Consider the following 10,662-nt stretch of genomic DNA (forward strand, 5'->3'; position numbering starts at 1 on the left):
GCCAGCCCGAGGCGTCCTCTATACTCACATACCCTTGTCCCATTGCACTCTTGCGGTTCACATCCTGCAGCCTCTTGGAGGTCAGGAGATTATTCACCACCGATCGCATTGCTTGGGTCTGCCTCAAGATGCCGATTGGTAGAACAGAGGCCCTTTCTCTTTGTCAGATCAGATGCAAATGACCAGATGCGTTACACAACCAACCTTGCTACCGCATGTACGAACATGGATGCGACAAGCAACGACTGCCGGGATGGAAATTTTTATCGCAAGCTACATTGAAATTGGATCAGGTATTTATATTGGGCCCGATGGGAGGAAAGAAGCAATTCCAGAGCTAGGGCCTTTAGTCTACGGTGCAAATGATTAGTTCAATAGAAGGGCAAATATATGGCTGTGACACAGGTTATTCAAATGGTGGTATATGCTCAAAATCCCGATGTCGCTTTTTGGTCGACGTGGCGCGAAAAAACAGTAGATCTATACAAGTACAAGCATGATCAATCAATCAAGCCTTCGTCTTCCGCTTCACCTTCTCCACCAAGTCCTTCAAATCATTCGTACCATTACTCTTCTTAGACCGCTTTTTCTTCGTCGTCGAATCGCGAGCCTGATCCTCCTCGTCTCCACGGTCATCCCGCTCTCGGCGGCGTTTGCGGCCCTCCTCCAGCAGAGCTTTCATACCCGACGTGGGTTTGAACCGGGGGTTGGTAGGGTCGATTGCAAATTCGTGGTTCTGGAAAAGTCGGGAAAATCGCGGATCGCTGACATCCATTTCGAAGTTATCGGTGGCTTCTTGCACTGCTTGGTCCTTGCCCTTGCGCTTGCCCTTCTTCTTGCGGGATTGCTTCTCCGCCTTGGCAATCTCGTTCATATCAAAGTGCCTCATTCCAGATTTAGCATCATCGTCGTCCATCATCAGCAATTCCAGTTCTGCCCGCTTGGCTGCAGCGGCTGTTTCCTCAGCTTCACGCTCCTCTCGCTTCCTGCGCTTCTCCTCTTTGCGGCGAGCCGCGGTAGCTGCCTTGTCAGAGGGGTCTTCGAAGAAGGGATCATTGAAGCCCATATCTTCATCTCCATGTGGCTTCTCTTCATCTGCGCCGTCTTTGTCATCGTCATCGGCATCGTCCACTTTATCACCCTTCAGCTTCTCCTTTCGTCGCTTCTTCCTCTCGCGCTCTTTGCGCAAATATTTCTCAACGCTAGTCTCTTCGGGCTCATTCTCGAAGATAGTGTCGCGGTTGGGACCACCAGCCAAACCAGACGTGAAAGTAACCTCCATCTCACCAACGGGGCCATCTGATTTGGAGGATTGGGCAGGCTGTGCGCTCAGGCCAAGAAGCGCTCGCATGCGTTGTCGCTCTTCCTCCTTCTGTGAGATTTTGGATCCTTCTCCCTTTGTGCCATCGACGATATCCACACCTCCGTCCTCTTCGTCGTCGGAACTATCACTGGCAAGATAAGCCTTTAAATCATTCTCGTCGATCTCTTTTCGGCTCCCTCGGAAAGCTCGGGCCTGCGCGTCCTTGCGCGACTTATCATCCATATCCCAGGTCAGCTTGACCTTACTATGTTGAAGAGCGTCGGTCACGAAGTCGTTCGGTTGGTATCCGTCCGGAATCCGCCCGCATTCGTCTCGTGGCTGATCGTCAGAGAAATCGGTCTCATCAGGCACAAAACGAAGATCGAAAAAGTTTGCACTCGTAAGGTATTCCGCTCCATCAACATTGTCGTAGACATGTTTTGCAACCTCTTTCGATGAAAATGTCAGGATGGCGTAGAAATAGCGTAGTCGCTCCAACTGATATTTCCGAAGTTGCGTAGTGTTAAAATCTTCGCCCTTGTCCTCCTTGAGAATCGATTTTTTAATCTTTTCTTCCTCCTCTTCAGAGTCAAGCTCTTCTTCTTCTTCTTCTTCCTCATCATCCTCGTCACTTTTCGTAGCAAAAATCTCCCTCGGAGGTCCTTCTGTCTCCTCCTTCTCCATGCGCTCCTTTCCAAACTCGCTGGGATAGACAATAACCTTCAACACCCGCCCACCGGCAGGCGTGAAGCTCGAAAAGACGGCCATCAAATCTTCCGCCCGGATGTTATCCCAATCCAGATTAACCACAGCGATCCGATTCGTGACTTCGCCAATGGGCACATCCTCCCGTTGCTTGTCGGGGAAATCCAACTCCTCACCCCCGATAGCTTCCTCATCTTCCTCCTCTTCCTCATCTTCACTTGACTCCTCCTCCGACGACGAAGAAGAAAAGCCACCATCACGGGCTGGATCATACCCCGGTGCCCTGCTATCGGCCTTTTTCAACTCCTTTAATACCACATCATCTTCATCAACGCTGATATTACCCTCATCTTCTTCACCCCCCTCATCTTCATCATCCCCGAGTCGATAGAATCGTTCAAGGTGCTTCTTCGTATCATCACGGGCCAGTTTTCGTCCATACCTATCAACAGCAGCGTTCCTCGAGAAGTCCTTATCGTGCAGGATGTGCGAAAACCGTTTATCGAGTTTGACGTGTGTGTGTCGTTTGCTGGGGAGACGATAGCGAGGGTCTGTTTGGATGTTTGCAAATCGTGGATCGGCTGCAATTAGGATTCCAGTGTTAGTTATATTTACTTCATCTCCCTCGTCTCTTGAAGAATCCGAGCATGACGGAATAATGAAAATATGTGGTACGTACTGATGACCGGACCAGCATCACGTTTACCTCCTCCGCTGCCTTTCTTGCTTTTCTTGCCGTCAGGCATTTTGGCGTTGTCTGGGTAGGTGTATTCAAAATTATGAGAGTAATAAGCAGAGCGTTGACGACTAAACTTGAAATGAAATCAAAATAATCTGGTGTTCGCGAATCGGTGATCTTGGTCTTTCAGAAAAAAAGTTTGAGTCTTGATATTTTTTTGGCGGGCGGAACCACAGAATCTGCGGCGTCGTAGATGGTCCGTGCGTTCCGCTCCGAAGAGAGGATTCAAGGTGGGCTAGTTAGGTCAAAAAAGCCAAATAACAATTGCTTGACTGACATATACTCATCAAAAAAGAAGTTTTTTTCCCTTGCACTTAGAAAAGCGGTATCTACGGGGAAGTATGTAAAAGTCTTTGCGTCTCTATGTATAGCTTCAGCATCCAAAATATCTGTTCTCCATCCATCGAGGTTCTCTCTCCTCTTCGATCCTTCCAACAATGACCTTGACGAGCGGATATACGGCACTCAACCGCTTGAGGCCTGATTTACCAGCTGCACAAGTAACGAAGACAATATTGTCTTCGGTCACGCCGTGATCAATCAACACACGAACCGCCATCAAGGCTGCACCTCCACTTGACATCTGGGGGTCAAGGAGCATGACCGTAGAGTGCTGTTCAATACGTGGTGGCAATTTGAGATAATGTAATTGGGGCTCTTCATTGCGTTCATTTGTCCGGATGAGGACACGGCCGGTGATACAATCAGGAATTGTCCGCTTAAGAGCGGTCTCGAGGCATGATCCTCCTCTCAAGATAGCAACGGCGGATACGATTCCTTCCTGGTTCAGCCCATCATAGTTTGTATGTTGAGGCGTTTCTACTGCTTTAGGTGTGTATGAAGTGCCATCTAGGGCCCTATATCCGTCATACATTATCAGTCATGATGTCGGCTAATATTGTCTGAAATATGACAACGTACCTTTCAATCAACAACGCAGCGAGCCTGTCGAAATAAAAGACAAAGTCGACTTGTTCCGTTTCCGGATTTTGAAGTATAGTGTTCATGCCAACAAACTGCGGTGTTTGCGGCATCATTATGACATTGGGAGATAGCTGTTCTTCAGATGCAATGCGCCGGAGCTCTTGGAGGGTTGCACTATGCTTCTCGGATTTTTCTTCCAGATTACGCCGGATATGTTGCACAACCATTCCTTGAAGGCTCGTCAGTCTCGGACTTAGATAATATGAACACAAACCTTACCAATAGCTGTTTTGTTTTCAATGCCTCGAGGAATGATGATGTCTAAGTTTGCAGTCAGACTCAACCGTCGACAATCTTGCGGCAGATGAACAGTATCAACCTTACCTGAAACTGATCTTTGAGGCTCAATATATCTTTTGTATGAAGGCTTGACGAAGGTGAACCACTGCTTGATGATTCCATCAATGTCTCGACCTCTTTCCTTGACGTCACGTAGAACTAATTCGGTATTCGTTAGGCATCTAGTACAGCCTTTAGAGCGTGTATTCTCACCTCTACGTCCCAAGCAGACGTCCATATCCGCTTCTACGAAGATCTGAAGGTGGAAGTAAGCCCTGTGAAAAACACTGAGCACGGAAAAGGAGCATACTTTGACGTCTAATAGATCCATGATTCTCGGATCATGAAGTGCAAGGATTCCCTCTAAAATTAGGACATGAGGAGAATAGAGGGGGGTAGTTTGCGGTTGTCGTTGATGGTGAACAAACGAATAGACAGGTATGTCTACTTTTTTTCTTTTAGGCGGCCATGGAGTGTCAGTTTCAGGAATACCAATATCGACTGCGGAAAAAATGTGCGGTACAAGTCGGAAAAATCTGGCTACTATACCCTTGTTTAAGATCTCTAAGGCACTGCACCAGAGCATCAAAATCAATCGAGTCCGGGCTATCAAAGTCAAACTGGTTCGCATGAGCTTGTTCATGCTGTTCTGGAGTCAAGCTTTTGTAGAACGAATCCTGCAACTCGTTAGATCTCATGAGTTCGGAAGGAGGTGGCTATATCGGGGTCCATTTCTAGTTGGAGGCTTTGGCTCATGGTACCATTACAAGGATGACAACCCAAGGTATGTTCAAGGACTTCACAATTTCCATAGCCACGGACGTTTTACCGGAGCCGGAACTACCAGCAATCCCGATAATACTCAAGTCCGCCCATGGTGGAGAGTAACGCTTCCCAGGCTTGGTGGCAGCAGAGTACACCGGCGGGATCGACTCCATGATGCCTACTACTCCTAAATAGCGAGCGTATCAGCTCGAAAATCTGAGCCTCATGCGACAGGAGAATTATTGGGTCGAGTAGGCAACAGGGGTCGATCCAGCGATGGGAGAGCCGATAGCAAGTGTCTGCAAGACCCAGGGCGGGAGATAGGCCTCTGAAGAGTGCGATGAGGCTAAACCTGGAACATTTTCTTAAGCGGTATATCTTCCTAGTCGGGACTAGCGCGCGCTTGCTGCTCTGCTTGACACGCGAGCCCAAGGTGCAACTCGGGAGTTTTATGTATTCTCGAACTCAAGCCTCTGATATCACGATTCCCAATTCGAGTCCAGGCCTGCTCGCAATCCGCATATATCCGTCTCCTTTGAAGTCACAAATGTAGTCGAGGGAAAGGGAGCAAACAACGCTTGGATGCATCTGGACTAGTGCCGGGTCATGACGTTCGCTTGCTGATTTACCGGACACCACGTGACAGGCTCCGCTCATCGCTTTCTTTTCACCTCTTCTTTCTCTCGTTTTTTTTCTTCTTCCTTTTCTCCCCAACTCACCCTCATGGCTCTTGTCTGCGAAGCTTACCATCTTCACGGGCGGCCTATGATTCAGTACAAGGGCACTTGATAGCCCAACAGTTTCTCCATCTTGGGATCATGTCTTCTGCTAATTACGTATGCCTCTCGGCGTCTGGTGCGTCCGTGTTTGCCGATTTTTAACGCGGGTTGCAGGTGTCTCCAACTCCCTCAACTTCAACGCCAACATGTCAAAACTTTGAGCGCAAAGTCGACGAGGTTAAGCCGTCCAAAACGTACGTTTTATTCCCTTCGAAGCTTCCTGTCCGTCTCAAAATGATGCGTTTATATTCAAGTTGGGAATCTCTCTGCAAACACCTTGAGGAGAACATATTAACTTGTGTTTCTGATATCATCCTATCTACGTGCCTTGTTCGAGCATATCTCAGTTCATGTCGGGTCGCTAACGTCATGAAGTGATATGAACAGATTGGTCATGGACTACCTCGTAACCAATGGCTACCCTGCTGCTGCACAGAAGTTTGCACTCGAAGCCAACGTCCAACAAGTGGATGTCGAATCAATCCAGGAACGGGTTGAGATTCGAACGGCTATCTATTCGGGGAACATCAAGGCCGCAATCGAGAAGATCAATGAGCTTAATCCTCAGGTAAGATTGCCCCACCCTATATACTCCCGATTCTCTTGTTATGATTAGACCAAGTTTCATGCACCACTCAGAACTACCCTTCTGGGTTTTGTTGATAAACAAACATCTTCAGTCCTCAGTATGATTAACATACACAACACCACATTTGCCTATTTCCATTGCTTTGATTGCGGCAGTTTGCTGACTGGTCAATGCAGATTCTAGATGAAAACCCATCCCTGCATTTTGCGTTACTACGCTTGCAGCTTGTTGAGTTAATTCGCTCATGCACCCTAAACCCGGATGGAGACATCACACCTGCCCTCGAGTTTGCTACCTCGCAACTCGCTCCACGGGCACCAACAAACTCTCAGTTTCTTGAAGACCTTGAGAAGACACTTGCACTTCTCATATTCCCCAAGGAAAACCTAACACCTTCTCTAGCTCCCCTTCTTCACTCCGATTTGCGTAGGGATATATATGCCAAGGTCAATGCAGCGATCCTGCAAGACCAAGGTGCTCGTACAGAGGCCCTGCTCTGCGACTTCGCCAGGTTATACGCCTGGGCAGAGCAGAAGGCCCGAGAGGCTAAGAAGGAGATCCCCGACAAGCTGGACCTTGGACTCGGGGATTCCAACAATAGTAATACCTCCCAGGACACCATGGGGACCAGCCAGAATGGCGCTTCTAACGACACTTTAATGACCAACAACGGAGACCTTGACCCGATGATTTCATGACTGGCTGGGCCTTTCGGTTTAATACATTATGTTATCACCACACCCTCGACCATTGGATTGTTTTATTAAGCCTAGGCGTTCCGGAGTCGAGGCCTTTACCTCCCCTCAATTAGCATCTGTATCTAGATCTAGTACAGTATCTAGAGTAAATTCATATTCCGACTTAACAAGTTGTTTTCAATTCTTCTGAATAATCTGCAAGTTTCAATGGCACACTGTACCCATGCACTTGTGGTTCCCGTAACATGCGCAATCACTTAAAAACACACTGGCCATTACGGTTATATATCGTGCTTGTTGGTTACTCACAGTAAGCCACAATAAAGCGATTTATATACCAATTGCGTCCACTAAACCTGATGTACGAAGGGGGAGAATCCGGAAATATATATTTGTTGGGTAGATTGAACGACATATATTTAAACGCTCTAGCTGAACCGCATCAAGATCATATTATCAAAAAAGATTGTACATAAATCCAACGCTATAGATTAATACTTGTATGATTATGTATGGAAAATGAATTTCTCCGATCAAGTATCAACTCCTAACATAGTAACTCTAACTAGTATAACACAAATTCAAATATATCTGCTCCAGATATACTCCAAAGATAAGATATACAAGTGTGGAAACCCAAGACTATATATCACAGGGTCAAGGACGCGAAAATGATTTCTCTCTAATAGACTCTTTTTTTGAGGACGTTTAGAAGCTCATGAGATCTGTAGAATGAGAAGTCATGTTAGTTTGACACCGGATAGGGCTAAAAGAAAAATAGGATGTAACAGAGAAAAAGTGATGCATCGTACCTCTTCCAAAAAGCGCTCTCTTAGCCCAATCCATGGCGAGCATACACCGGGTTCGCAGACTGACACTCTCGGCGAAGTAAACACTACGCCAGAGGTACATGGCCAGGACACCACCACCAAAATTCACGCCGCCAAAGTCAAAGATAGCAGCATTGCTAATGTACGCAAGGCTACCGAGGTGTTTGTAGTGGAACGCTCTGTAAACCGCTTCGTCGAGGTCGCCGTGGTCGATTTCATTTGCTTGCATGCCAGGCATAGCAGCGGCAATTTTAGTAAGCTTGTGGCCGAGATATTCGCCCTGTTGGTTTGCGCGTTGGGCTGTTGCAGGCAAGGAAGTAAGTTTTGTGTCGATTTGGTGGAGGAGTTCGGAGAGTTCGTCGTAGTCTAGAGTGCCGGAGTGGTCTTTGTCGTATTGTTCAAAGAGCCTGTCGAGGCGGCGTAGATGGTTGGAGGCCTGAGGGAAACGCTTTCTGACTCGCGAGGCGACATCTCGCCATTCACGGAACGTGAGGTGGACTTTCTTGGGGTCCTTGCCTTTTTCCCAGGCGATGGTGCGGAGGAAAGACAGGATATGTTGAGCTATGTTATTCTGAACAGTGGAGCAGTCGCCCATAGCGTACACATCTCCGAGAGGCGCTCCGATAAGGCGGAGGTGGGAATCGGTTTCTAGAGCATGCTTGTTGTTCTGGGAGTCAAGTTTGTCCGAGATCTTCTGGCAGAGATCGGCGCGAGCTATTATACCAATTAGCAGAGCCCTCACAGTGTTCTCCAGGTCACATTTGCTTACCAACGCCGGTTGACCATAGACAGAAACCCATAGGGATTTCCTTGGTTATCGTCTTGCCATTCTCTATTTGGCTGAAGACGACTTTGTCAGAGTGTACTTCCTTTACTCTCGCGTTTGTCAGAACATCAACGTCATCACGCGCAAACCGAGACTACTATCATTAGCTACCTGTGAAATGTTCAACAAGACCAATACCTACCTCAGCAAATTTCGAGAGGGCTTCATCGTATGTGTTCAGAATGTGGCTGCGACTCTGAATGATATGGACAGAGATCTCATTTCTTAATATCTTCGGGAACGAATAAAGCAAATCTTCATTCAGAAGGTCGAAGAGCTCGGAGGCGAATTCAACACCAGTTGGTCCACCACCGCAGACAACAAATGATAGCAGGCGTTTGCGTTCTTCGTCAGAAGTGGTTGGCAAGCAGGCAAGTTCCATATTGTCCAGCACTTGATTCTTGATCCGGCGGGCGTCGTCTATCGATTTCAAGAAATGGCAGTTCTCCAGACCTTTAACACCATGGGGATTTGTAACGCAGCCTAAGTTGACATAATTGGGTTAGTACATCGCGCAGCGACACGTGCACTAGCAGTACTTACCGACACCAACCACCAGTTTGTCGTATGGGAGATAGAAATGTTGCTTCTCTCCTTGGGCGTCAAGTTGGGTTATTTCAACCAACTTTTCCGAGAACTCAACATCGACAGCCTCCCCCTTAAGGAAATGTCCGTTGACACGCTGGACAATACGACGAACAGGTTCAACAAGCGACCTCAACCCAAGTGTCCCGACAGTCGCAGAAGGCAGCATAGGCGTGAACAGGAAATAATTGGTCGGAGAAACCACGGTAACGTGGTAATCACCAGGGTTAAGCTGTTTGAGCAGGGCGACGCTACCCCAGCCCGTACCTAAAATAACCAGCCTGGGCTTGTCCCTCTGTTCCTGCATTGCATCGGAATCATTATCCCCCACCAGAACTTCAGCAACTGGTAAATTCTTCGGTCCTCCACGGCGTGGGTTAAGAGCCAGTTCGGAAACCGGGATATCCTCCGCACTTGGATGTTCGCGATATGTTGTCGCATCGTAAATGAAGAAAGCTACCACGGCGCCGCCCGTCATAACAATGAAGAAACCGCAGTAGGCAAAGGTTTTAACAAATATATCCCGAAGGCGGAATGACTTTGGACTCTCATTCTCCTTTGGTGTGGTGACGGCGGATTTGTGTCGGACTGAATATCGGGGATTGAAGAAGACACGCGACGCGAGAAATTGAGGTACGGGTTTGCGTTGGGTATGATATGCGAGTCGCCCGGAAGTACATCTAGACAATATTGAAGGATTTGAGGCATGTACTTGTCTCGAAAGGAGTCCGGTCTTCAGCGCGAGGGCGTCCGGACGAACCGAACGCAGCGCAGCGCTCATGGCTCAACGGAGGATGAGAGGGAGCGACGGGGTCCGAGACGTGGTGACGGTCAACGCCACGAGAATCAAGACAAGGCTGAATTAAAGAGTGATTAAAAGAATGAAGGAGGATAGCATGGAAGGCGGATGGGGAGAATTGAGACCGTGCGGAATGAGCTGTCCGTGAGACCGTACGGCTAGCACGGTTCAAACTTCAGTCAAGTCCAGTGCCCGTAACGTCATTCTGCCGCCCACCAAGCATTCTGGACTGGCCCACTATGGGACCGACTAACCTGACTACGTTAGCTCAGGCTGCCACAGCACAACCGATCGGACATTACGTGGGATTTTCTTTCGACCTTCCTCAAATGCTACAGTTTAGGACGAAATGCCTGCGGTCCGGCATGGACTGATGCGCTGATTCGGTACACCGGTGTAGCCTGTTAGTAGGAGTCTATGTTGCTCCTCTGGGCAAGAGCTCCATACATCATTATGGTGTATAACCAGCCGCCACGAGGCGACAAGGATAGCCTGAGCCGAAGATCCGATGGGTAAAGACTGCAAAAGCAAACAAATTGTCTCTTGGGAATAGATAATAATAGATTAAATGGACTAGGTAAATAATAAAAGGCCCATCAAAATACTAGAAGAGTGCTCTGGGCTAAGTAAAGATGAAGATCCATTGCACGCCATAACAAGACGGATATGTCAATACAAGCCCAGCCGCCCCTCAAAACGCCGTTTTCCGTGACCCCAATATGCACCGTCTAAATACTGCTGTAGAAAACAGCCAAAATACATGGATATAGGTGTAGGACTA

General features: G+C 48.0%; 4 protein-coding genes across 4 annotated transcripts; 1 reads left to right on the top strand and 3 right to left on the bottom strand.

Moving 5' to 3' along the window:
• Positions 1-508: 508 nt before the first annotated feature.
• On the bottom strand, positions 509-2,754 carry ESF1 (pre-rRNA-processing protein ESF1; the record flags this gene model as incomplete). The annotated part of the gene is made up of 2 exons (XM_041696829.1): positions 509-2,589; positions 2,688-2,754. 2 exons carry the CDS (start codon positions 2,752-2,754, stop codon positions 509-511), a joined length of 2,148 nt encoding a protein of 715 aa, XP_041562420.1.
• Positions 2,755-3,120: 366 nt separating this feature from the next.
• Positions 3,121-4,948, bottom strand: URK1 (uridine kinase family protein; the record flags this gene model as incomplete). The annotated part of the gene is made up of 8 exons (XM_041696830.1): positions 3,121-3,604; positions 3,669-3,900; positions 3,951-3,992; positions 4,056-4,169; positions 4,224-4,266; positions 4,321-4,465; positions 4,560-4,687; positions 4,772-4,948. 8 exons carry the CDS (start codon positions 4,946-4,948, stop codon positions 3,121-3,123), a joined length of 1,365 nt encoding a protein of 454 aa, XP_041562421.1.
• A 645-nt stretch (positions 4,949-5,593) lies between these two features.
• Positions 5,594-6,841, top strand: APUU_80539S (uncharacterized protein; the record flags this gene model as incomplete). Its single annotated transcript, XM_041696831.1, has 4 exons — positions 5,594-5,611; positions 5,669-5,748; positions 5,930-6,122; positions 6,320-6,841. 4 exons carry the CDS (start codon positions 5,594-5,596, stop codon positions 6,839-6,841), a joined length of 813 nt encoding a protein of 270 aa, XP_041562422.1.
• A 708-nt stretch (positions 6,842-7,549) lies between these two features.
• Positions 7,550-9,863, bottom strand: APUU_80540A (putative NADH-ubiquinone oxidoreductase 64 kDa subunit; the record flags this gene model as incomplete). The annotated part of the gene is made up of 5 exons (XM_041696832.1): positions 7,550-7,566; positions 7,654-8,385; positions 8,441-8,591; positions 8,640-8,980; positions 9,041-9,863. The coding sequence occupies 5 exons, from the start codon at positions 9,861-9,863 to the stop codon at positions 7,550-7,552; spliced, it is 2,064 nt and encodes a 687-aa protein (XP_041562423.1).
• Between the last annotated feature and the right edge of the window lie 799 nt (positions 9,864-10,662).

The sequence above is a fragment of the Aspergillus puulaauensis genome, chromosome 8, assembly GCF_016861865.1.
Source record: "Aspergillus puulaauensis MK2 DNA, chromosome 8, nearly complete sequence".
NCBI classification, from domain to species: domain Eukaryota; kingdom Fungi; phylum Ascomycota; class Eurotiomycetes; order Eurotiales; family Aspergillaceae; genus Aspergillus; species Aspergillus puulaauensis.